We start from the raw sequence: 27,355 nt of genomic DNA on the forward strand, positions 1-27,355 counted from the left end.
ACTTAAAAGGCATTTATTCAAAGGGAAGAATCCTTCCCTTTTGAAGTGCTTGGCATTCTGAATATTACAGTATAGAATTGGCTGAGCTGTTCAGATGATGTAGGCCTTAGGTTTGTGTCCACTGAGTTTTAGAATGTATGTGGCAAACACATTCTATGCTACCACAATGACAGTGAAGGTTTAGAAGGCTATCTGCATTAATTCAGCCTTTCATGCAGGAGAAAGCAATAATTTTAAATTTTGTTTCCTTCCCACAACGCTCTGATTTAACATGACTAGAGAAAAGGCTATCGCAATAGGAATACAGTCATACCTCGGGTTACGGCCGCTTCAGGTTGCGCGTTTTCGGGTTGCGCACCGGAATGGGTTACTCCTGGGTTTCGGCGCTTTGCGCATAAGTGCCAATCGCAACCCGCGTGTGCACAGACGCGGCGCTGTGGGTTACAGACGCTGCGGGTTGCGAACGCACCTCCCGCACAGATCGCGTTCGCAACCCAAGCGTCCACTGTAATAAAATGAACTAGTCCTCAAAAGAAATTCTTACATATGCTTCATTGGAAGTTAGTTCCACTGAGCTCAATAGGGCTTTCTCTGAAATAAGCGAACACAGGATTGCAGCAACTGAAGAGTTTCCCCTGCTTCCAAAACAAATGCAGTAGCAAATCGACACTCTGAGGGATATTCTTGCTTCTCCTTGGCAAACAGATGCAAAGGGCACAGTCTAGCTTTGCAGGTTTAGTTGTCACTATACAATTTTTCTCTGTTATTTACAGACAGCACTAGGCCTTTCTTTATCACATCAATTTGTCTAAAAAGAAATCATACCATAAAACTGGCATTCCTGTTGCTGGTGGGTAATTGTGTGTCCTTACAGTGTACTATGTCAGCACATTTACGCCTCACAGTACACCCACAAATTACGTTTCAGCATGTGCTCAACCCCAAACCAGCAAGTACATGGGTCTGGCTAAACGAATCTAGGAAAAATGCAGCCTGGGTCTGCACAGCAGGGTTCCAACAGGCAGCAGCAAGCAGGGTCACCTCTTTCAAAGCGACGAAGGGTCACTTTCGGGTAAAAAGCCATTTCATGTATTTCCTACTGGAATGTAAAGAACCCATTGCAATCTCAGGCAAGAAGTGCTTCCAGCTCAAGTAGCAAACAGGACTTTTCCCGTATGCTTCAACCAGGTAAAGTATATAGCGATAAAGGCAAAGGGAACCAAAGCTACCATGGATTTTCTCTGTGAGATGTACGGAAGTGCATCTACGCACTTTCATATCCTAGGTACACGCCAAGGTCAGTAGTTAGAGGAGTTGTTAAAAAGCAACTTGACAGCAATAAAACCTTGTGCTGTACCTGTCAATTCAGCCCCCGTTTCAGTCCAAGAATGTGTTAGGAATTACATCAAAGAAGCAAAGCTCTGGTGCGCAGTTCTTCAGTTTCCCAGCTTTCTTTCTAAAGAATCTCGAATAAACTTTAGTGTGTATTGGTAGAGGAAAGAGTCCTTGTTCTTCGGTTTGCAAATATTCAAGTGGCTGACATTTACGGGAATGAGTTCTCCTATGCCTAAATCTGGAAAAAACAAAAAACAGAAGTCAGCACCAATTAATGTCAAGGAAAAGACACAAATTATACACAGCAGCACGCATCTTGTGATACTGGTGGAGATGCACTTTCCCATTTGCTATGTGGGGACAACCAGGCATTCTTCTATCGTGTGTGCTAACAAGCCATGCAATAAGGTGTTACAATTATCTATGGATCAGAGCTAAGCAAAAATTTTGAAGGGACAAATAATTTATCTTGGAACCAGGTTTTAAATGGTGCAGGCTTGTAAGTTAGGTCTTCCATTAAAAGAACAAAAGCCCTGGGGTAGGAATAGCACCTTAAAATGTCTGTTAGTCACAGTAATCCATGAGTTAGGCACAGAAGGTATAGTGATTCTGCTCATATTGATCCAGAGCAGACCCCAATGTACAGTTAGCAGAGTTTCAAGATTCCCAATAATAGACCAGAGGCAATTTCATCCAGCAGAGTTTACTACTGAAGGCAAATGAGCATGTCAGTCACAAATCCATACATCTTCAGGATCGGCACACTCCATAAGAAATCTATTTGCAGCAGACTTAACTTAAACTTACAATAAGACTAAGATCTTAGCATACTATATGCAGAATACCACACCAGAAGGAAAGAGAGAGATAGAAAGTGAAACTCGGGCTCCTTCTGGCCTATTATTATTGGAAGCTATGACCTTGACAGAAAGAGGTAATAGAACCAGTTTAAACCAGCTGTTCAGCTTCTCTGAAGGAATAACCCAAACATCAGGAACCCCCTGCCTTTTTCCAGGCAGAATAGAAGCTTGCTTTTTAGCTAGAAACTTCTAGCTTGCAGCAGCTTGGATCACGCAGAGCAGAACCCTCTTGAATTAATTAGAATAGGAAATATCTCTACACTTTAATCCAATACTTTCTGTGCCAAAAAAATAATGCAAAACTGAACTGACAGCTTCATATAGTCTTGAGGGGTTCTCTTGTCATTTCCGTTTTAGCTGTTGGGGTAGGGTGGGGCGAGTTTTCCAGTTGCAAAGATTCAACCTTTTAAAACGTAGCCACATTCCTACCCTGCACTACAACTCTGCAATCCACCTCAGCCCATGAGCACAGTAAACTCTTCCCACTTGTGCTCCCTAGCAACTGATATTCTGAGACTTACCACCTGAGATACCAGAAACAACACATTAACTATCATGAATAGCAGCCACTGATACCTGTATTCCTATTACGTATGGCTCCTGGAGCTCTGTTTTATTTAATTACATTAAATAAATCCATGTACAGCGATACCTCGGAAGTTGAACGGAATCCATTCTGGAAGTCCATTCAACTTCCAAAACGTTCGGAAACCAAGTCACGGCTTCTCATTGGCTGCAGGAGCTTCCAATCGGAAGCTGCTGAAGCCCCATTGGACGTTCAGGTTCCAAAGAACATTTACAAACTGGAACACTCACTTGCAGGTTTGCGGCGTTGGGGAGCCAAAATGTTCGACATGCAAGGCGTTTGGGATCCAAGGTACGACTGTACTTAACTTTTAATACACAATGCATGGAAACTGTGGGCTCCAACCTTTTTACTGCACTATTGAAAATGTTCATATAAATTAATGATCACAGTACTTTAACTGCAAACAATCTGTACTGAGCAAGAGAGGAAGAAGTTGGGAGAGGGGTTTCTTTGAGGGTGGCTGATCCAACCTTATACTAGAAAGACGTCGATCATTAATTTTTCTGAAACGCTGATTTTTTCATACCATGTTTTCCATCTGCATCCATTTCTGGATGTTTATATCACAGAATTCTCATGGTTATATCTTGCCAGATCAATACATTTTAAAAAAAGGGAATGCTGAGAATATCAGACCTGCAGATTCCACTGGTACTACATGCAGGCTCAGCACTCTACTGACTCGTGTTGGCATTGTTTCTGCAAAACTCAATACAGGAAGGTTCTTATCCTTGGCAAATGAGAGAAAGTCATCGTTCAGTACTTTAAGGTCAGGAGAATCTAGGGAAACAAGAAAGAAAATTAAATGCATATTTCTGATTGTGTTTGCATGCAGCATTTTCCTATGAAAGGTGTACTTGGAATAACTAGATTTAAGTTCAGAGGCACCTCTGCTATAAAGCCCTGCTTCTGAGGGATTAGTATTAGCATGGCACATGCAAGCAACACAGTCTTAGATAGCGTGCCATTTACAGATCACTATACAGTTCCCTTTCGCTTTTCAGTCACGTTTGCAATATCCATATTCTCTGTGTTGTGAACTCTTTCCATTGAACTTTCTTCAAGAAGGCTTTGGGGCCTGGAGCAGTTGTCCTTTCACGGAAGTTTTACTTTTATTGTTACTTTATAGTTGTTATATATATATATAATTTTATTAAGACAATGTTAAAACCATACAAATTATCAAACAATCCAATCCAATGCATTTCCCCCCCCCTCACCATCCCCCCTCCTTTACAGTTATCTAAATGGTTTTAATTTATTGTTAGCTGCTTTGAGCTCAAGTGAGGAAATGCAGGGAATAAGCATCACAAATAAATACCTTCCTGAGCCAGGTAAAAACAATGCAAATGGTTTGTGTGCATGCAAACACTCTAAATATTAAATTACTGCAACCAAAGCATACCTTTGCTGAGCTCCTTAACGCCCACAGAGGGAAAAAGCAGAAATCTAACAGTTTTTGAGTATTCAGCCAACCTGGAGCCGTGATGAGGAACGCTATAAAACACAATTCCCTGGGTGTTGTTTACAATGGAATTCATATCAGAGTCCTTGGAAGCATCCAGAAGCATCTTCTTGACTAGGAGACCTGACAAGAAAATATAAAGTAGGACCAATGCAAGAATGATGCTTAAATTGACGTACAAAACATCCTATCCTATTTCTCCTTCATCTGTTAGATGTGCTCCTTGAAGATGAAAATGCAGAAAAGCACTAATACATTCTACCAGTTAGGCAGATATTGTAATATACTAAATAAGAGCAATGTAATCTTATTATTGTTAATGCCAGCTAGCAATGGTTTTTTGTTGCCATGTTTTGATTTATTTATTTATTTTTTAAAAACCCTCTTATTTCTATTTGCAAATAAAAATGGGGGGGGCACTTGCTCCTTTTTAGTGAAGTTTTACTTTTACCTCAAACATTTGTTAGCCACTCATAACTATCATCCTGGTATACTCATTATGTCAGAGAAAAGACATATATAGCTAAAAACCACTGCTTTTTTGCATTTCCACCAATGTACCGTAACATTCAATTAAAACAAATCTGAGCCAAATCCCTACACTTAACATGCAGTTTTCAATTCCCTAATTTAGTTTCCTAAGAATCTCTGCAAGGAAAATAGTTGAGATCCCACTACTGGAGAATATTCTGGAAAAAATATGAGGTAACTATCAAGGGATTGAATAACACAGTAAATTGACTTAAAGAGTTTACATTGTTTAAAAAAAAAACACAAGCTACTATATTATTCTACCACTGGAAAAGTGAATTCTTGAACAACACTGATAAAAAACCCAAATATATTCTATGTAGCCCCCTAAGCAATCACCCCGTAGAACAGCAGAGAATTTAAGAACTTCTTGTTGGTTTTTATGAACCTTAACTGTATATATGCACTATTTTTATTTTTTTTGCACCAACAAAGTTGGGTATTACTCAAAATCTCAAGAATGGTTTTGTGAAAATTAACAACATGTGGTCTTATTGCCTATCTAAACTTTCTACATGTTAATGACTTGATCGTTGCCAGAACAATCTCTTCAAATAAAGGTTAAAGACGAGGTGCAGCAACTGCAAAGGTGCAGCCTGTGGCAACATCCCATGTGAGGATACCACAGCCAACCCAGGACACCATGCCCAACCAGCCAGCATTATTACACTGACAACAGTCGCCGCAAGTAGGGAGGCACACAAATATATTATTATTTAAATTTGTATACCTCCCTATAACCATAGGTCTTTTATAAAGAGATTGCAGTTGACAGACAAAATGGTGAGCTAAAATAACTACTGGCATGTAATGTCAAGGTAGATGTATATCCAAATGATTGTATGCCAACGCAGAGACATGATGTCAGCACATGGCATACTGGAAGCATATCCATCCTAGCAGGGCTCAGCAGATCAATTCCTCATCTGGGGTCCCCACTAGCTGCCATTTTGGCTCTCTAAGGGAGACGCTGAAGGCAGTGACTAGTCTCTCTCTTACAAGCAGGCACACTCAGTGGCAATGATATAATGGGCTGAGAGTTAAATGGATTCTGAGTCCCAATCAGTACCCAGTGAGTGCTTGAATCCTATCTATAACATCACTGTTACTAGGTAACCCCACTGACAAGCATGAGGGGAAATACAAGGCCAGCAGCTGTGGCAGCCCCACCAGAGCCCCAAGTAAGGGGTGGTCAGTGCTGGGAGACCACTATGCCATTCTGCCCACAACCCGCCCCCCACCCTAAAACCCTGGGCCTGCCAACTTAGTTATCCATTTGTACGGATGAGACAGTCAGGTTTAAAACCTGAAATTTGACGAATGGCACAGGAAAAAACCTCCACTGTCTGAGCACCAACCACATGTATGGCAGGAAAATTGATGTTGGCCCTCCAGTACATGATACCACTTCCTGTGGTAACATATGTTTTGTAACATATATAGTCTTCAATGGTCCTCAAATAGAAGCAATCTTTTTACACCCAGTTAACATTATGGATGGACATGTCAGCCTATTTCTGGTTCATGCCATTTTTGTAAAATATCTATCTATGAATAGGTATTTAAATACCTATTTTTGAAAGTAATTTCTCACAGAACATGCACTCCTAGATACATTTTATCATGCATTTCTAAATATGTTTTATCCTAAAATGCACATTTTAAAAAGAACATTGCAAAATTGGGGGAAATGTGAAATCTGAAGCATAATTATAGCATAGTTTAGGGTGATGTGGAGAGCAGGTCAGTTTACAAAGGTCAAATTAATCAAGCACCGCTAGTTAACACAGCTGAAATACTTGAAATTGCAGAATAGTGCAATTTAAAGAAAAAATTAAATAAGGATTCAATGGACTTGCCCCCCATGCTGTGTGACAGCCAAACAAGAGGTCTATCTCCAACACCAGCAGCTCGCAGTTTCTTGAGAAGCTCAGTGCTCTTGTAGGAAAGAGACTCCCTGCAAATCAAGGAGAGAGAACCAAGTAGCAGATGCAAAGGCAGTGGCTTTTAAACCCTGTTCTGGGAAACACTAGACAGCCAAGGAAGCTTGCAAGGGCTCCTCAATCAGGTCAGTACTGGTGAGCAAGCTTTACTGAGAAACAACTTGTGCCATGGGAGAGGGTTGGGTGTTTTCTAGCAGGGCAATACTGAGACCCAAAAGGTCTGGCCAGGGTCCCACCTGATTTTCATGGGTGCCCTAGAACCATAGCTGTCAACTTTTCCCTTTTCTTGCGAGGAATCCTATTAGGAATAAGTGAATTTCCCTTTAAAAAGGGGGAAAGTTGACAGCTATGCCTAGAACATGCCTCAGGATATTTGGCAGTACATTGGGGTCCTTTGGCAAATCCACAAATGGCTGATGTGGAATGGGTTTACTGAGAATAGAACGTTTCAAAACCACCGCAGTTATTAAAAAGCAAAAACAGATTCAATAAATTCCAGTTGGGTAGTACATGCTGACTGCAAGCAGCGACTTACCGTATTTTTACATGTATAAGACTAGGTTTTTTCCTTTTTAAAAATGTCCAAAATTTGGGGGCATCTTATACACGGATAGATCTCTCCCCATTTTCTTAAACCTGAGTCCCCCAAAATAGGGGGGGGTCTTATACATGGGGGCGTCTCATAGACGGAAAAATATGGGTAATACCCCTTTTTAATCAGCATGGATGCTATAGAGATTTTGGGTGCAATTCTGCACACAGCTCAGGCTGTTTAAATCCCACTGATGTCTATGGGATTTATGCAGATTAGTTGTGTGCTGGATTGCAGCCAGAGTTGACCCAAATATTCAAACAGGCATTTTTAGTGAAAACTTAAAGAAACCTATGGAGACTTGTTCCAAAGCAGAAGAACACACAAAATTCTAGAATTCAGCAGGGTCTTTAGATGTCGTCTCAAGGGTCCTTGGCAGCATTACAGATTCATTCCTTAAAAGCTGGCATGCTTATAAATAGCAATGCAAACTTTCCAGAACTGCTTGTGAATTTATACCGACAGTTCACCTTAGTCTTAAAGTCAGGGGATTTGCTGTGCATGCAGTTATGATTATAATTTTTTTTTTTTTGCCAATTTCACCAAAGCTGGTGTTTTAAACTGTCAAGGACAATCAAAACTGGGTGTAGAGTAACTGTGCCTCCTGTGGCAACTTGAGGGAGGAGGCACAGCTCAGCGACAGAGGACAGACTGTGAATAGGAAGGACTCAGGCTCAGACCCTTAGCATTTCTGGTTTAAAAAACTATCACAGGGAGCAAGCTGGGAACTCTGTTGCGAGACATTACAGAGTTGCTGATCACTGGAATAGAGAACCCCAAGCAAAATGGACCAGCTATATGACGGGGTATAAGGTGGCTTCATACGTGCCAAAGGATGGCCCAGCCAATTCTGCGAAACTGGAGCTTACAAAACACGATCAATTATTCTGATCAAATGCAAATGTGGATTTAGGCTACTTAGAACTGTCACCACCATTAGTTCCTAAACAATACAATACGCTTTACAAAGCAGAAATGGAAATCGCCATGTCTGCCTCTGTATAATCACACAGTTTCTACTTCCCGCCTATTTGTGTGCCCTGCATTTTTTACCTGTAGCTGTCCACGGGACATTTTGCTCTCCAGTCACTCAGATGTGTATCATACTCCACAGATATAATTCTAAGTGTTGGGCAGTCAGATGCCAACCATGTCTACATTGAGAATACATGAAAACAAGACAGAATATTGGATTCACAAAAGTTCTTGGGTTTCAAGCACTGAAATCAAGACTATTTTCAAGACAGACAGTGAATTGGAAGAGTGAAGTATGGTTACAGAGAATGCTGTTTTGAAACTGAAGCTTCTTTCTGAAGTAGTTTGCTAGAAGTCCATGTAATCTGAGCTAATTTTTCTTTTAAAAAACATTAATTCAGTGTTAGCATACAAGGCATCCCCCACCACAGTACACCCCCCCCCCAAAAAAAATAACCACCTGTGAAGGCATTTTCACTCCAGGCCATAGCACTGTTGTCATTCTGAATGGTTGATTAGTTATGTGTGCCACTAAATCTCTGCATTCTACTATGGTAGCAGGCCCCAGAATAGCTAACTTCACTCAATGCACTATGCCACCACAGCTTGGGTTCCTTAGCCAGGTTAACAACAGGCAGCTTTCCAGGAAATGATATATAATGAGTTAAAGAAAATGTTTAAAAATACTTTTGTTAAAAAACCAGAAGCTTTTTTTTTACTGGGCATAGTGGGTAAAGAGATACCGAGACAAGACAAAAGACTGTTCTTGTACGCAACCACTGCGGCAAGAATTTTGTTAGCTCAAAAATGGAAACAAAATGAAATACCAACGAAGTAAGAGTGGCAGATGAAACTGATGAACTTTGCAGAAATGGCAAAACTGATGGGAAGAATCCGGAACCAGTGAGATCAAGCATTCCAAAAAGACTGGAACAAGTTTATATTATATTTGAAAGACAACCATAAGCAATTAACATCACTAGCAGGGTTATCTGAAGATTTGTAAGATGAAACTACTACCTACTCAGGTTGAGAAATGTAATAACTTAGATAAAGATATAGCAAGAATAGGAAAGAAAGTGAAATGCAAAGATGCAAAATTTAAGTTTGTAAACCATTAGGTGGGATGGAGGGAAGCTGTTAGGCTTGGATAAGCAGCCAATGAGATTTAAGAAGATATGATGTTACATAGTGATTATATGTAAAACTAATAAAAATTATTATAAAAAACAAACAAACAGGCAACTGAAAGGAAGGGAATTGAGTTTAGCTTCCCTTTTCCATTTTCAAACACAGGAAGCAACAACCCAATAAGCACAAAGGATTTCCCCCTTACCCAGGGCTTTTTTTCAACTGGAACTCATCAGAACTCAGTTCCCGCACCTCTCAGGTAGGCGTGACTGCCATTATAAGAGAACAAGGGAAGCTTTCATGGGGAGTTCTAGCACCTCTTTTCATAGAAAAATAGCACTGCCCATACCTTTGGCCAACACTCTGTATAATCGTCTTCCGTATCCACTTCCTTCTCAGCAGCAGGCTGCTCTATGTCCTGTTGCCGCCATGTTTTAAATGCTGCTCCCAAAAGACCATGAACGAAAAGGACATCAGCTTTAATGGGCTCACTGGTAGTGGAAATAAGAAGTTGCAAAAGGGAGTATGCATTACTAGAAGCCGGCATCCAAAGAACTGCTATCAAATCACATGTGCTGGTTAAGAGTTTTGGACTAACAGCTGGGAGACTACAGTTCAAATCTCCACAGAGTCATGAAGCTTACAGTCAGTCACTCTTAACCTATCTCACAGAGCTGTTGTGAGGGTATAATGGGCAGAATGAGAACTATGAACGCCGCTTTGGAAGAAATCAGAAGCAAAATGTATTTTTTGGCCCTCAGTGGAGCCATATGGATGACACAGTTGCAATGCTGTAGCAATAGAAAAGGTCATAATGGCAGAATACTCCCATTATAATCTAGAGCAGGGATAAATAACCTTTGTATAGTCGGAGGGCCGCATTCCTTTCTAGGCAACCTTCTGAGGGCCACATGCTAAAGCAGAGTAGCAAATATGAATTTTACCTTTGTACAGTCGGATAGTTTCTACACACAATGACAGAGCCCTACAGATTCTAGGCTTAGAAGACACTTCTTTTGACCCGCCTTGTATTTTGATTAACCACCCCGCTACTCATTATCTTCACCCCTCACCCTCCACAGCACACAACCCGACTGATCTTAAGTGTTGTGAAGCTTCTTCAGAGCCTCCTCTTGGATTTGCCCCTTCTGGGTTCACTTTTTCCCCCTCCTCTGCCTTTTTCTTTAAATGTATTCTTCTGTGCCATTGTTTCAGCCCCTGGGCTCCCTGTCACTTGCTTCTCTACAGCCTACACTTCCCAAAGCTGCTCCGTATTATATAGCTCTACACTGTTCCCTGAAACAGCAACCACTTGATCCTTGGAACCAGCAAGGCAAATCCAGAAAATGTTAGCTAAGGTGGCAAACTCCTGACCTCAGTGAGATTTACATATATGGTTAAGAGTCTAATCTTCCTGAGTTTAAGGAAATTTAGGAATACCTAAAGTTTCTATGTACTGGAGCCTGCTACTAAACCATTGCATTGCAGCACCTCTCTTTTCAATGAGACAAAGGAACTTCTTAACAACTGCAGGATGTATTCTACAAGGGGGAACATTTTCTGTCCCAAGATGGGAGTGATATGGAACAATTTGGGCTGCAATCCTATATCCACTGAAATCCCCACTGAACTCAATAGGACTTGACTCCAAGTAGATATGCATAGGACTGCACTCACACTAATGTGTTTAGAGTTCTTTCTCACTCTGTCCCCCACTATGATGATGATGTTAATAAATAATAATAATACTTTATTACTTATATCCCGCCCATCTGGCTGGGCCTCCCCAGCCACTCTGTACTGTCCTCCATCAGGGAAGCTATGAGGAATAAATGGTACGGGCAGGGTTGGCCCAAGACATTTTTGCACCTGAGGGGAACCATGGAATGGTGCTGACCCATCTGGAAAGAAGAATGAGTGAAGATCTACATCAGGAACAAGTGGGAAATATATACATCGGGAACAAGGGTGGGAGACCAGCAGCGCTTCCTATTTGCCAAGAGGCCACTGTAGAGGCAGACTTGAAGAGGCAGATCTGGCTTCCAAGGAGTGTGCTGCAGCTGTTACTGCCACCATGGCAGCAGCAGTGGGCAAGGCATTCTTTGGAGGCTGGATGCACTGCCCCTGTGGATCCTGCCACCTGAGGCAGTTTCCTCACCTTGCCTCATAGGTGGGCTGGCCCTGGGTACAGGTTAGTCATAAAGGTGGACATATTTTTCCCATAGCCTTTCAAAGAAGCGTTGTACATGTGCATGCCTGTTAAAAGGTTATAAGAGGTAGGGTCAAATGAAATAGCTGCACAGCAACTTTCTCTGGAGACAATTTCTCTTAGGTACCTTTCATACATGCCAATGTTCACCTACAAGCCATCATGCAAGGAGCAAGCATTTATGATCCGGCCCTGCGAGGAATCTATCCACAGAGAAACGGGTGAACTTTAGAATGGAGAGGTTTATTTTGAGTAATGAAGTGGTTGTAGTGGAGGAAGGAGGCAGAGAATAGGAGGCTCTCTCCTTACTTGGTTCGATATTGTGGGTGCAAAAGATATACTCCTTCTGGATACTTCTCCTGCACCGTTTCCCTGTCTAGGTTGGCCAAGGCTCTTGCTGCATGGGAGGATTCCATGACCCGTGGAGACTTCATCATATGAGCAAGTATAGAAACCCAACCTAGGATTGAATCAAGCAAGCATATGTATCATCACCTGTCACTGACCAAAAGGGCAATCCATTTATTAATCATTTTAAAAGGGATACAAGTGCTGCTACTGTGTAGTAGGAAAGAAACACAATGAAACACACAAACACAGTGATTTTTACAGTATGTTATTTGATAGTTCCCATCAAGCTTGCTAAGTCTCCTGGTGTCTAAAAGATAAAATTGTGACGCTCTGCTGGATATTGTTTCTCACGCTCATCATTTAAAGGTGCAATGCAGGTGTTCTTATAAGACAAAGTTCAATATGTCAGAGATTAATTGTGGTCAGTCTATATGTGTAGCGGAAATCACGTGGTAAAGTTTATTTTTCTGGACTCGACAACAGCAGTCTGCAGGAGGGGTTGCCTGTTCAAATATTTCCCTATTTTAAAAACTTTTAGAACTAGCATATCAGGGAAAAGGGTGCAGCATAGCCTTCCTCCAATATGCTACTTGTCTGCTTGCAGGGAAGCATTTGAACAAGCAGCCTTCTACCCGACACAGCCCACTGCTGAAAATGCTTTACCAGTTGCAGTTCTTAAATCTTTTTATTTTATTTTCTTATTTCATTTCCACATTTGATAAGAATGTAGGGAACTGCTCTACTTCTGGAATTCACTGCAGTACTGGCGCACGGAGAGACCACCACCCTTTTCTAAACATCCATTTAATATGCGCTTCTCAGAATGAGAATGCATCAGATATTCAACGGATAAGAATGGATAATCGGCTGACTGTATAAATAGGCTTAAAGTGTTAAATAATAGAAGGAAACATGTCTCCTACATCAGTAGGCTATACTTATGCATGATTATGTTCTTCCATTAAGGTTCATTCATAATCCAGCAATGAATTCCTTTCACCTCGGACCACTTGGCACATTATCTGACTACAGTCCTAGGCACACTTACCTGGAGGCAAGCCCCACTGAACCCAACAGAATAAAAAGCCTCTGCGACTATTATAAAGAAAAAGCTACAGGGTCCTGTTTCTTTCATCGTTAATTCTCCATTTTTCAGAGACCATAAGCTTTGCTGTTACCTGCACGAAATATAGATGAATGAAGCTGTTCATTGAGTGCCATGTTCCCAATTATGTGAATGATGCTCCTCTGTATTTGGGGGGAATCCTTGCGGATTTGGTATAGTTTTTGCAGCAGCTGAAGCCCCCCACTTGCTTCAATTTCATCACAATGACTAGGAATCTGAAATTAGGCAGGAAGTACTATCATGACTATCTTTAGCTGGCAAATAGTTTGTGACATGTTTTGTCTTCCATCCAGATAGAAATCATTCTAGAAATTGTATCTAGGGAACAGGCAAATATTTGCAGAGGGTTAAGAAGGTGGTGGTGTTACTATTGAATTACCTTGGAATGATGCACTAAGGCTTGTAAGCAGAAGAGTTCTACAGCCTTTGAAGGGACAGTACTGAGACTTTCACAATAAGGAAGCCCATTTCCACCAAAACACCATAAGCCCCCCTGGAATAAAAAATATATATATATTCAGGAATGTATCTGAATTCATTTCAAAAAAGTGAGGTCAACGTTAAAAGCTTTCCTAACAACTAGGTTTGTGCAATTTGCATTTAAGGATTAGGCCATCTTGGTAACTTGATGGGGCAAATGGAAGAGCGATCCAATGTCCAGCCTCCATAAGATGTACTGGCTAATGCTTCCTGTTTATGGTAGCTAGGAGTAGTTAGCTAGATAGCAAAACAGGCACGCCAGCAGCACTGCAAAGATTTCCTGCTATTAAGATTATCTCCCAAACTATTAAAATATTGAACATGGAAATGAATTTTTGATATTTTCTACTTTAAAAAATAACCACCGGCCTTTATGTTATCCTGACTTTGTTTCTCAAGACAAAAAATAAATTTCCTTAAGAATGTTACTGTGTGTGTCAGGAGTCACCCAAGGAGATGGATTCAAGGAATTTCCATTCCTAGAACATAACAGCAGCTGGAAATAATAGTGAGAAGAAAAAAGGCAAGCGAACAGTAATTTCTGCTAGCACAGAATGGTACATAAAATTTAGGAACTTACTGGTGGGCAGAATGGTTTTATAATGGTTTCACACATTAACTGGAAGACAGATTAGGTAAACACAGACATCAGGATAAAAATTGTTCAGTCAAGCTTCTTCTACCTTCATTGGTAACTCAGAGCATGCATTGTTCCATTTTTGTCAAAATATTTAGAGTTAGGAACACACCTTTCGTGCAGCGATGGTCTGGCTGCTTTCTCTTAAAGCCAATGATGTAAAATATTGTACACATGGGTCAAGATCTGTCTGAGGCAAAGCCGCCAGCAACAGTAGAAGTTCATCTTCTGAATAACAAGCCTGTAATGTAATCCAAAAACACCTGTTAACATCTCCCACAACAGCAGGCACCAGAAAATTATGTAAAAACACTGATCAGTGTGAAATGACCAGTTCACATCAGAAAAATGTAGTGCCTAACTGCTACTGAAGTTACTGCCCTAGATGCCATGGGTTTTAGATATCTTGGAAACTGCTTCCATGTTTCATCTCGCCCTCCATAATATGCACAGCAAGGGCCACCTAACAATAACAGCAATTTGAATTGACTTCCAGATGTGGGGATGAGGATTTCTCTAGATGTTTCTGCTCACTGCTAGTTCTAGCCAGGGCTAGTTAAGGGATACACGTCCCAGCCTGCCTGGAAGAGCAGTCTGTCATGTAGTTCAGTTGTGTCCTATGTTTTGCAAAGTATAACTGTTTCCAGGACAGTTTGCAGACCCCAGTCTGAGCATCCAATAGTTGCCACTCCTCACCTTCTGCACTCATTCCAATTAATCTTTTATGTCACTGTGTTTTGTCTCCCTTTCTTGCTACGGGCTGGATTCAACTAACTACTCCTACTAACTGAGGCCTGCACAATGGAGCTTCCCCTTCCCCCCGCTCACCTCTTAAGCTCCCCAAATTGGCTTGGGAGGGGAGAACCCCAAGAACAGCACACCAGAGGACAAGAGGGGAGATTGTTCCATCATGCAAGCAGCAATGTTGACACTGACGCAGCAACCTCCTTTGTCATACATTGAATTCCTCCCTGTTTGCCTACAGACTTCAGTTCATTCCTATGTCCCTGCCTCTACACTCCCAGGGATGGCATGGCTTGACATATCCCTGATCTCATCTCCACTTCTCATTCTGTTCATTCCAGGCTGCACCATGACTCTGCCCCTTAAATCTAAGCCCTGATCTTGAAGTCACCATCAGCCATAGGGACTGGATAATGAAAGCTACCTTCCTTAACTTAGGAAATCTCAAACCAACTCTTAAGATTTCAAAATGTTGTTAATCCACATAGATGAAAATGTAAATCAGTTATTATGTTAGACCAGCTATATGGGTCGACTCTTAGACACTAGATTTCAAAATACTTCTATGAAAAACAGTGAAGTCTGGATTTCATAATACGTACATCTCTTTGTTTTGGTAGACGATGGGGTAGCAGGAAAAACCGCAGGTCAACATCTTTACTTCGAGCTAAACCAATAGTAGTTCTCTGATCACTTGCTTGGGCAGCTGTCATATACTGATAATCTGTATTAGAACAAATAGAGTTAGGCCTTAAACAAACTTGAAATATTTCCCTTTGTTTATAAAGTTTTCTAAAGTCCATGCAAGTAAGCCAGCAATACAAATTTGCAATTAATAAACGCAAGTGAGGACATATGGTAATTCACAATATATGGAGGAACGGAAAAGGGAGAGACTTTCCATCCATCTGTTTGGAAAGGACTGTATGCACTAAGGTGTCAAACATATATAAGATTTTTAAAAATCAATTTTTCAGGGTGAGGAGGGGGGAGAAATAGCTGCACCACTGATATGAAACCCTAGTATCTGCATTTAGGTTTTTTTTAAAACTTAACGTATCAATTTATAAATTTATGCACCAGGCGCTCACATGAACGTTGAAATAATCCTTAAAGCATTGGACTTCAATGGGTAGGTTGTAGAGCCAAGTCAAAAACTGGATATTCAGTGCTAGTTTTTTTCTAAGCAGATGGCAGACAACTAAAAATGTTCCTCTTCTTTTATATATATATTTTAAAATAAAAATATAAATCACAGTTATTTACTGCATTTATATTCTACCTTTTCCTCCAAGGAACTCAAGGTGGTATATATGGTTCTCCCCCTCCCCATTTAATCCCCAAAACAATGCTGCGAGTTGGTTTGGCTGAGAGGCAGTGACTGACCCAAGGTCACCTAGTGAGCTTCATAACCAAGTAGGGATTTGAGCCCCAGTCTCTCAGGTCATAGTCCAACACTCTAACCACTTTGCCATACTTTTAAGAGACTTAAGTTAAAACACTAGCTTTCATAACAGAATACCTTACCATGCCAGTAGCAATTGGAGGCTAACTCCTGCACAGCTTGTAATCGGACCATTTTATCTTCTGACTGGCTTCTTTTCACAAGGAGCCACAAGGCACACTCATGCTCATCTGTGTCAAAAGTACTGAAGCGTTCTTTACTCAAAAAATAAAATAAAAATCAAGTAATTGCAGTTGTTCATTAAACTTTGCATTATCAACAGAAAATGAAGATAACTTTCAGAAGCCACACTTTGAAGCATATTATTCAACAGATGGAATCATTCTTTGTACAACAGTATAATTATTATATATTTATTTAAAATCTGCCCTGCCATCCTGACAGGGACTCGAGGCAGTTTACCAATAAAAATAAAAACAGTGCACAGAAATGAGCTGAAAGTGCAGCAGGACAGAAGAAACGGTTATGTATGCTGTATACTGATAAAACCACTATTGTGTAATTAATTATGCTCTGGATATAAGCTGTGCTTAAAAGTGTTCTAAGTGCAATATTCCGTACAACGATCCTGTTCAGCCAGCCAGTGTTATCATCTGCATCTTGCTGTGATACAGTGGCTTGTGTTAAATCACCTAGCGAGTTGATGCCAGAGCTGTGACTGAAACTGGGACCTTTCTGGTTCACAGCTTTGCCATTATGTAGCTCTAAACCTGTTACCTTAAAATATGGTTATACAGAGGCAGGCAGACCTAGCTGAGCTAGGGCAGAACTGAAAGCACCTGATAAGCAGTCTACAGAACAGGAAAGCAAGGAACTGGGTTTGGAGTGAATGAGATAGGCAGAGCTAACAAGCAAGGAAGTAAGTAAGGAGGCTGGGCTTTATGTCTTCGCCATCATGATCATCTTGTGAACTACAAAGGGCGTTTCAGTGGACAATGTCAGAGACAAAGAGCAAAGTTAAACAGCCAGACCTAACAATGACACTTTTAAGTTACAGCAGATTTGATCAAACCTACCATCAAATGGTCTTCGGAAAATTCTAGCATTTGTTTCTAGTATTTTCCTTGCTGCTCTGTGAAGTACTTTTCTCACTTGGTGAGAAATCCCTATTAAAAAACAAACAAAAGCGCAGATGTAGTTGGGGTCATACAATACATAAAGGCTGCTGTTATATTAAGCCCATTTCTTATAGAGATAATGTCCTATTACAAACTCTCCCTCCCATACACATATTTCTCTGGGCTTTAACTATGACAAACCCTGCCAGCCAGGAACAACTGTACAATGGCACCAGGTGTATAGTGCTGCAGGCCAAGCAATGGCTGGCTCCCAGGTATGCCTGAGGATTAATGGGGCTTGGCTGCTTGCCCTGGCTTCTAGGAATGAGTGTTTGTAACATCAGCAGTACTCTTAAGAGATCTGCACATAGACTAAGAAAACTTCCAGTCAGAAGATGCATTTCTTCAACCTGAATTCTGAAAGAATATAGACAAAATCCTGGTGCATGTGAAGTAAATTTCGCTACGAATCTCAGCACTGCAATATTAAACATAGAATTCATGTTATTTCTCCCCTCTTTATTCTCTACGTTTCTTGAATAACGTAAGAGCCCAACAGTCTCTTACCTTGATATCCACTGGGATCTAAAGAAACTGTTTGTAAATAAATGTAGGACTTCAGTTTTTCTTGCTGTACCACTTGGGTATCAAAAGAGAACAACTTCCTTAAAGCCAGAACTTCATATATAGCAAAGATGCAACCACTTTAAAAAGAAAGGTATCAGTTTAAGTATTAATACAAAAATTCAAAAATGACTTTTCTTAAGATGCAAATTGGAAGCATATGTATGTACGGTTCTCTGAATTTTAAACATGATGGGCTGGTTCAGGCATACCGACCTGGTCCAATAAACCATGGTTTATCATCCCAGGAAGAAGCTGTTGCCCATTAACTTCCTCTTCACCCATCCCTGTTGTGCCCAGTTTTAGCAAAGTTATTTTGGTTTGTTAAATGAGTGTCCCTGTGACATTCAAATCCAGTAACTCAGATCATGGTTAGGAAAGGCCTGACCAGTGAACCATGCAGATGTGCAGCAGGCAGATTCATCTTGTGACAGCCTAGCAGTGCTTTTACAGCAATCTGGGAACTTTAGATGGATCATCTCCAACACAAATTTTAAAATACAGAAGACAAGATCTCTGTTGTCAGCAATGAAGCCTGGGGAAGTACAGAAGAGGGCAAACACCACGAAACCCGCCACTTCCTCCTGCTTATTCCCAAGTCTAAGCAATCTTTGATTGAAGCTGTAACATAAGTTCATTTGGCAATAGGCTCCACAGTATTCAGCTGCCAAACAGGGACGCAAAGGAACAGTCACAAGGTTGAAGTACTTTGCACATGCCACCCAACAGCACAGTGACTGTTCAATGCTTTTCGCTGGAGTAAGCAACACACTGCTGACCTATTCCTAAAATGAGCATTAGAAGTGCAAATTTGATTATTATTTTAGTGTCCATTTTGAACCTAGGAAGGTAAAAATGGCTAATGGCTAAGAAACAAAGTGGAAAGCCAATAGGAAGTCCAAATCAATTGTTTTTGGCACTTTTAAGATTTGAAGGTACAATTTCCAAATAATGACTTAAATGCAATATTTGACATGAATTTATCTCTTTAAAAAACTGCATCTCCAGCATTGTATATTTGCTCATATTTTACTTCTGGCCTTCAGTGCTAAGTTGCCCAAGCCTATTTTACACATATTTTTAGATGAGGCTGAGATTCAGTGTTCCTCACATGTTGGGGAACATCTAATGTGCCACAAGTAAGCATCTGCTCACACAGTGGGGTTCCTCTCCCCTCCCCTCACAGCCCTCCTGTCTACCCCAACAATCTGCTCTGGAGGGTCAAGGACTGGAGGGGAAGAAGAAAAACTGGAGGTCCTGTGGTGCAACCATACTTCCATACCACAAGTGTGTGAACATCATGCAAACAGATGAAAAAATAATACAAAAGTTCATTGACATTACAGTGGTACCTTGAGTTACAAACGCCTCAGGTTACAAACTCTGCTAACCTTGGAAGAGTTACCTTGAGTTGAGATCTTTGCCCCAGGATGAGAACAGAAATTGTGTGCCGGCGGCACAGCGGCAGCAAGAGGCCCCATTAGCGAAAGCACGCCTCTAGTTAAGAACAGTTTCAGGTTAAGAACATACCTCCAGAACAAATTAAGTTCATAACTAGAGGTATCACTGTATTTTCCGGAGATACAGATATACACACACACATATATGCATTCAATTTTAATTCAATGTTAACTATTTGGATGTTTGCATATTCAAACTTACCCTAGAATAAGTGAGCCAGTTAATTTTGCAATTTTCCCTTAAAAATAAAAACAAAACTCAGTGTCACTGTATATGCAAAAAAGCAGGTTTTAAAATATTTGATTATTCATCACATCATAAACAGTAATCAGATGGATGCAGCCTTACAGTGCAATCCTAACCAGGTCTACTCAGAAATAAGTCCTACTGAATTCACCTGGGGTAACTCCCAGGTAAGTGGAATTAAGTACAGCTAATTTAGGCTGTAGTCTTAGGCCCAAAGTCAATGGGAAAAGTTATGAGCCAAAAGCAACTAACTTTCTCTGGCTCCAACCTAAGGTAGATATAAGAACAGTGTTAAAGCTGCAGCTCTCATGATTATGTTTTACAATCTGCCTTAATTGTGTTCTGTTATGATTCTATGTAACCATATTTTGCTTCTTCGTGTTTAATAAATAAAACAAAAAGTTAAAAAAATAAAGCTGCAATCTTATGCATTTATCTGAAGGGTAAGTCACAATGAGGTTTGTACAAATCCTACAATCTTTGGCACCTTTGCTTGGCAATAAAGCTCAAATAACTGAATGACTTGCTTCTACATAAACATGCCTAGGATCTGGCTGTAAAGTCATTTTTGTTTCCATTAGCAGAAGCAACTTCATTGCTTTTTATACAGACATGCTCCTTCTACCATCATTCTGATAAGTTTAAAATTACTAATCATGATTAAAGGGATGCACCACCAGAAGCTACTTTCACTTAAACAGCATCAGTCGGGTACTTGGAGGATTAAGTTGTATTAAGGTGCTTAACTTTTACTGATGACTCTAATCAGCATTGTTCACCTTTTTCCCAGATGGCTATGGTTCAGCAGCTTCTCAGAGACATGCAAGCTTATCTATCACTAGCATTAGGTTTCTGCATTAGAAAAGAATATTTAAGCTGCTCTGTATTTTAAAAATACTTTTTAATTCAGCAAGTCACAAATTACGAATTAGGATTCATCAGCTGATTGCAGTTGACCTATAAAGAAGTCACAAATCTGCGGGTAGGAGGCAGAACATGATGAAGACTATGATAATAGAATCTCAGAATTGTAGAGTTGGATCACGGTGGTCATCTAGTCGAATTATCAGGTGTAGAACCAACAAACATGGCCTGATCGAAGGCAAGATTCCCATCCTCTATCACTGTAGCATACGCAACGGAAAATATCCAATGACAAGTAGAATGACAATGAAATATTACTTGTACATTGACATTTCTTATTTATTTAACAGGAACTAAAACTTATAAATGAAAAGTCAAAACAGAAAAACTACAGTGTAAATTAAATAAAACCAGAAGCAGCGAAACACTAATACAACAGAGCTAGAGGTACTGAAAGATCTTCAGATTAAAATGAATGGAAAATAAAAAAGTTATTCACGTGCCAAAAAATACTGTAACATAAAGGCTAGCCTCTTTCTTTGGAAAACCCCAACTTAAACAGAGCTGATTGTAGATAACGTCTGGTTGTAGATAACGTATCATCTATTTGTTTTAAACAAGACCTTCCCGTAAAATGATGATCAGCCAATCTGGAAACAACTCATCAGTAAAAATGATTAATGTCTTTCCCTTAACCTAGTAATAATAGAATTGCACTTACGGATGTCTTTCCATGATTGGTCAGTCTTCTGGGCTGAACCAAGAGTTCCTATCTTTCGACAACAAATCCCACAATAAGCAGCCAGTGACATTCTGTAAAAGTATGAAATGGTGATAAAGCATGTCAATCTACAAAAAATGTTTTCTAACTGCACAACAGAAGGCTAGCAGCAAAAGTGCCTGTTTAGTGTCCCTTGAGATGGCATCCCACAAGTGTGGTGCAAAAATTGAAAAAACCCTCTCTTTTCTACGTACTGTTGCACACCAGCCCAATCTCCAAGCAATATGAGATTCCAGGGGTTCCAGGCACTTAGTCAGGGCTCATGTTTCCTTTTGGAAAAAAGGCACAGCAGCAGAGCCGTCTTAAGCATATCCAGCGCCGTGGTGCAAAGATCCCTCCAACACCCCTTTCCCAGAGTTGTCAACCTTTTTTAGGGCTGGAGGAGGTGGGCAGCAGCTGGAGGGCAGCTCCTCTGGCGAGGAAGAGGCAGAGGCTGGATGCTGCGCCTCCCTCAGCTGGCCGCTTCGTGCCGCGGTAGCCACAGCAGGCAGCACACTGAGCGAGTGGGCCTGCACCGAGCAAGCAAGGGCGCGTGTGCCGCTCCCACCAAGCGTCAGCTTGGTTTTTTCCCTTTTAGCCTTCTGGCGCCCTGCAGAATTCGGAACCTGCAAGCTAAAGGGGGAAAAAACGAGCCAACGCTCAGCACGAGTGGCGCACGCACCCACCCTCGCTCACTCAGCGTGCTTGTGCTCTGATGTTCTCTGGACTCTTGTCTGGCGCCCTCCAGAACTTGGCGCCCCAAGCCTCTATGGGTAAGACAGGCCTGCACAGCAGAGACTGTGGTGTCTTTATGATATATGGTTTATTTACACATATATACAACCTGAGTCTATGATGGAGGGGTTCACAGCATTAGCACCCGAAAAGGGTCTCAGCAGCCTTGGATTCAAACAGGAAAGGGAAAGCTTGCTGCTTTCCCTCTAGTTCAAATCACAGCCCTAAACTCTACAGTACTTCAAATGCTGGTTTTCATCCTGGTCACAATCTCTGAGTTGAGGGAGAGGCTCTACTTGGTCTCTCCTTTTCCTTTGTTCTCTTAATGGCCCATCACCCAGACTATCACCTCAATGCAGGAAAACTAGTCTGCTTTATATTGCAACATTTGCTTGGATCCAGGGGTTGGAATGCTCTTGCATGCAGCCTCCTTCCTCCCACCCATCTCTCAACTCATAAAAAAGCCTTCACTGCAAATCTTAGTGTTTAGGGAGGCACATGTGGGTGGGGATGGGCTTGTCTGTGCGTTTGCACGAGTGACTCAATGAGAACGATGCAATCTGGAATGCACCACCCGCGACTGCTGCAAGAGGCAGTCAGCTAAACAGCCCATTTGAAACTGATCGTGTGTCTATCTAATTCTAAGCCAATTAAAGCGCACCCCTTACAAAAATGGCCTTTTGACTTCCAAAGCCATCGAAACCGCCTAAACGCGACGCTTCAGTAAAGCGGCTTATGTTATAACCGCGTTAACTTGCTTCGCAGCGACGGCTCCGGAGCAACACATCCAAACGTTGCGGCTGTAGGGGGCGATGACTAATTTCGAATTTATGAGTAACTACATTAAGGGAGGAGAAAGGTTTTAATTCGGAATGGAAGAGAAGCGTCCCTCCAAAGAGCCCTTCCATCCAAGCAGGCACGTTTCAGTCGGAATGAACCCCCTAAGTGCAAAAGAGGGCGAGGGGAGCTTTACACCCAAAGGAAGGCGCACTGGGCTGAGGTCTTGAGACGACGAAAAGCATTCGCCACCGCCCGAAGCAGCAGCAGCAGCGGCAGGCAGGCCTTGGACGGGGGAAAGCTGTGCTAAAGCCGCGCGTGACCTCCCACAGCACTAAGTCCGCCCCCCGCAGCCTCACCTGCCTTCCGGAGCGCCGGCTTCAGCACCGCATCCCCGCGGCCGCCCATGAGCTCCAGCCTCCTCGCGCCCCCGCCTACCTGTCCATCTGCCCATTCCCACCTCTCAACGAACGGAGACGCTTTCGGCGCCGCCTACGCTCTCGGGGGGTGGGCGCCGCGTCCGCCCACAGTCCCCCCACGCACGCGCGCAGCAGCCGCCGCCGGCAGGTTCCAGCCAATCCCAGGGCGAGCCGAGACACAAGCGCGCGGGTGGGCGGGAGCTAGGCGGCTTAAACTGCGGCCGCCTCTTCCGGTTTGCTGGAGAGGCGAGACCTTGGTTTATTTTTCCGCCTCCGAGGGGATGCTGTCGGTTGTGTGAAACGTAAGAGAGTGTCCACCCGCTTCCCCTTGTTTGTCGTGTTCGCCGCCAGCACTTTCACTCGGCCAGAGCAGCTGTGCGGCCTCCTCCTTGCGCCCCTCAATTTTCCTCCTCCTCCTCCAGCCTCGCGTAGCCTCTTGTTGATGTGATGCCTGGTGACCAATGCTGAAATGTGCGGATGGGTTAAGGCAGCTTTGCCCCCCCACCTGATTCTAAACCTGAGAACCATGAATGATACCTCCCCCCCCTTCTTTCTTGAAAATATTACTTTTTACTTACGTTTACTCAGTACGTAGAGTGAGACTGTTAAATCTCAAGGTTGTGGGTTTGAGCCCCATGTTGGGCAAAAGATTCTAGCACTGCATGGGGTTGGACTAGATGACCCTCATGCTCCCTTCCCAACTCAACAATTCTGTGATTCTATGTTGAGTGCTAGTACGTGTTTAAATATTGGTATGCATTCAGAATTGTGTTAATGTGTATTGTTACCCACTTGTTTTACTAGTTGTAGGGTGATTAAGAGTGTGATTCTGTGCGTGCAAAATATTTAACTGGTTTCAATGAGGCTTCCTTCCAGAATTCCTTGGTAGGACTGAAGCCTTAAAACTTCAGTAAAATTTCTTCTCCTATAAACTGTGTCTCACATATATTTTCACTCCTTTTTCATTTATCGGTTTCTTTAGGAGTCTGAAAATCTTTTGTGAAGATGGTGAATGTTTTGAAAGGAATACTTATAGAATGGTAAGTAGCTCATTCATTATATGTGGGTCTGCCTCTGAAGATGGTTCAGAAACTTCAGCTGGTGCAGAATTCAGCAGCCAGGTTGTTTGCTGGGGCAAGATGGTTTGAGCATATAATACCAATTCTGACCCAACTGCACTAACTGCCAATCAGTTTCTGGGCCCAATTCAAAGTGCTGGCTTTTACCTATAAAGCCTTAAATGGCTTAGGACTGCAATACCTCAAGAACCACCTCTCCCCCTATGAATCAACCAGGACCATGTGATCGTCATCTTCGGCCCTTCTTTGGGTGCCTCTTCTATGAGAGGTCCAAAGGATGGCAACATGAGAACAGGGATTTTCTGTGGTGGCTCCTTGTCTGTGGAATGCCCTCAATCAGGGAGGTTCCTCTAGCCCTTTCATTATATATATTTATGTGCCAGGCAAAAACTTTCCTTCATAACCTGGCCCTTGTTCTTTAACTATCTGGCCTTTTTAAGTGAGCAGGATGTTTTAAGTGTATTTCATTTTCCTCTTGGTTTTAATGTATTTATTGGCAGGAGGGGTTGTCTGTCTGGTTGTAAGCTGCTTTGGGTTGCCCTGGCTAAGGTAAAGCAGCGGACAAATTTTATAAATAATAATAAATGAAATGACATAAGTGAAACTGGAAACTGGTTATTATAATTCCTGAATGAAATCATTAGCATGGAGTATGAATAAAAGTAGGAAACTAAAAAAAGTGGTATAAAGGTAAAGGGACCCCTGACCATTAGGTCCAGTTGTGTCCAACTCTGGGGTTGCGGCGCTCATCTTGCGTTACTGGCCGAGGGAGCTAGCGTACAGCTTCTGGGTCATGGCTAGCATGACTAAGCTGCTTCTGGTGAACCAGAGCAGCGCACAGAAACGCCAAATACCTTCCCGCTGGAGCAGTACCTATTTATCTACTTGCACTTTGACATGCTTTGGAACTGCTATGTGGGCAGGAGCTGGGACTGAGCAATGGGAGCTCACCCCGTCGCGGGGATTTGAACCGCCGACTTTCTGATCAGCAAGCCCTAGGCTCTGTGATTTAACCCACAGCGCCACCCGCGTTCCTTTCCTAAATCCAAGACTCTTGAGATACAGAATAAATACCTTTCTTCAAATTGTTGTACCACCCTGCAATATGTTATGCTTTAATTTTTGTGTGTTATACCACATTTCTTTCCCCCTCTAGTTAAAACATATTGTTGCTTGTAATACAACTATCATGCCTACTACCATAGCCATATGATAAATACAACTACCATAGCCCTATGATTGTGTTCCCTGTCCAGCTCAACCTATTTGAAGGCCGGATTTTTACACTATAAACAGCTTGACTGAATTTTAGTTGTATTTTGATCGGTTAAGCTCAAAGAGCTGCTCAGACTCCTGGCTTTCAATAGGAGTCTTAACTGCAGTACTACCAATTTCTTTTTCTGAAGCTCACCAGCTATGTAATAACTTTAGAGCACTCTGGGGATTTCAGTAATGCTTCCGAAGACCATCCAGTTTCCATGACTACAGAGGTAAGTAACAAACCAGTCCTGAAAACATACTCCTGAGCTGCCTTATAGTTCAGTTATTCCAAAGGTTTGTAAATTTAATTCAGTTAAAGTATCATGTGATGTGACCATTTTATTTGTGGCTCCACAGTGACCCAGCCATGAAGCAGTTTCTGCTGTACTTGGATGAATCAAATGCCCTGGGGAAGAAGTTCATCATACAAGACTTGGATGAAACACATGTCTTTGTGTTAGCTGAAATGGTTTACTTCCTGCAGGAGAAAGTGGGAGAGTTAATGGACCAAAACTCTTTTCCCATTACACAAAAATAGAAAATGGGACTGGAATTGTCTGTGTCAAACTACAATCAATAAATGTGGAACTGAAACTTTATGTGTAGATTTTCCTGGTAATAGATTTGGTGGGGATTCAATAGCAATAGCAACTAAACTATTTAATTAGATTGTATGTTCAAGAATTCTCTTTGATTTTCTCACTGTGGTAGTTACAGACTATGAAGAATAGTTTTTTGATAGCCAGTAAAGTGTCTGCCACTGCAAGTGATTTTAGAGTTTGCTTGTTTGAACTTTAGGCTATGCTTTATTGAGGGTGGGGGAAATCAGTGTTCATATTGTTTATTCTTTCTAACTTTCCTTTTATAGGGAAGATAACCTTAAAGCACATACTGGTATGCCTTCTGTTTTTAATGGATTGTGCAACTTTTTCACACAACCAAAGGAGACTGCCAAATTTCATGTGATGGATCTTGAAAAATACAAAAATAAAATGAATCCCTCATAACATTGAATAAATTTCAACAGGTTTATAGCTCTGTCTTAACATTTTTAGAGAACTATATCTCACTAAGTTCCATCAGGTTTATGCCTTAAGGGCATAGGATTGTGTATAGGATTGCAGTATTAGGCACACTTACCTAGGAGTAAGCCCAGGTGAATTCAGTAGGATTTACCCGGTACTTCTGAGTAGAGATGGGACGCGGGTGGTGCTGTGGGTTAAACCACAGAGCCTAGGGCTTGCTGATCACAAGGTCGGTGGTTCGAATCCTCACGACAGGGTGAGCTCCCGTTGCTCGGTCCCAGCTCCTGCCCGCCTAGCAGTTCGAAAGCACGTCAAAGTGCAAGTAGATAAATAGGTACCACTCCGGCGGGAACGTAAACGGCGTTTCCGTGCACTGCTCTGGTTTGCCAGAAGTGGCTTTGTCATGCTGGCCACATGACCCGGAAGCTGTACGCCGGCTCCCTTGGCCATTAACGCGAGATGAGCACCGCAACCCCAGAGTCGTTTTTGACTGGACCTAATGGTCAGGGGTCCCTTTACCTTTACTTTTAGAGATGGTTAGGATTGCACTGTTGGAAAGTGTTCTTGTGCTTGGTTTGGTCAGGTTTTTATTTTTTAGCATTTCCAGTAATTTT

General features: G+C 41.8%; 2 protein-coding genes across 7 annotated transcripts; one reads left to right on the forward strand and one right to left on the reverse strand.

Moving 5' to 3' along the window:
• Nucleotides 1-1,349: 1,349 nt before the first annotated feature.
• Nucleotides 1,350-23,471, reverse strand: SERAC1 (serine active site containing 1). Of its 6 annotated transcripts, none has more exons than XM_033144081.1 (17): nt 23,397-23,470; nt 21,408-21,499; nt 19,778-19,814; nt 18,059-18,195; nt 17,450-17,539; nt 16,496-16,627; nt 15,571-15,692; nt 14,337-14,465; nt 13,487-13,600; nt 13,160-13,322; nt 11,940-12,090; nt 9,771-9,912; nt 8,369-8,469; nt 6,640-6,737; nt 4,190-4,372; nt 3,421-3,564; nt 1,350-1,573 (listed from the first exon to the last, which is right to left on the reverse strand). In XM_033144081.1, the coding sequence occupies exons 1-17, from the start codon at nt 23,402-23,404 to the stop codon at nt 1,437-1,439; spliced, it is 1,980 nt and encodes a 659-aa protein (XP_032999972.1). In that variant the 5' UTR covers nt 23,405-23,470; the 3' UTR covers nt 1,350-1,436. The 6 variants fall into 6 exon arrangements, with proteins under 6 accessions (XP_032999972.1, XP_032999970.1, XP_032999973.1 ...); XM_033144079.1 differs by having other exon boundaries at nt 23,318-23,461; XM_033144082.1 differs by having other exon boundaries at nt 23,322-23,411.
• A 101-nt stretch (nt 23,472-23,572) lies between these two features.
• On the forward strand, nt 23,573-26,313 carry GTF2H5 (general transcription factor IIH subunit 5). Its single transcript, XM_033144086.1, has 3 exons — nt 23,573-23,679; nt 24,360-24,417; nt 26,074-26,313. The coding sequence occupies exons 2-3, from the start codon at nt 24,383-24,385 to the stop codon at nt 26,252-26,254; spliced, it is 216 nt and encodes a 71-aa protein (XP_032999977.1). The 5' UTR covers nt 23,573-23,679; nt 24,360-24,382; the 3' UTR covers nt 26,255-26,313.
• The last annotated feature ends 1,042 nt before the right edge of the window (nt 26,314-27,355 follow it).

This window comes from Lacerta agilis, chromosome 3 (genome assembly GCF_009819535.1).
Source record: "Lacerta agilis isolate rLacAgi1 chromosome 3, rLacAgi1.pri, whole genome shotgun sequence".
NCBI lineage: Eukaryota > Metazoa > Chordata > Lepidosauria > Squamata > Lacertidae > Lacerta > Lacerta agilis.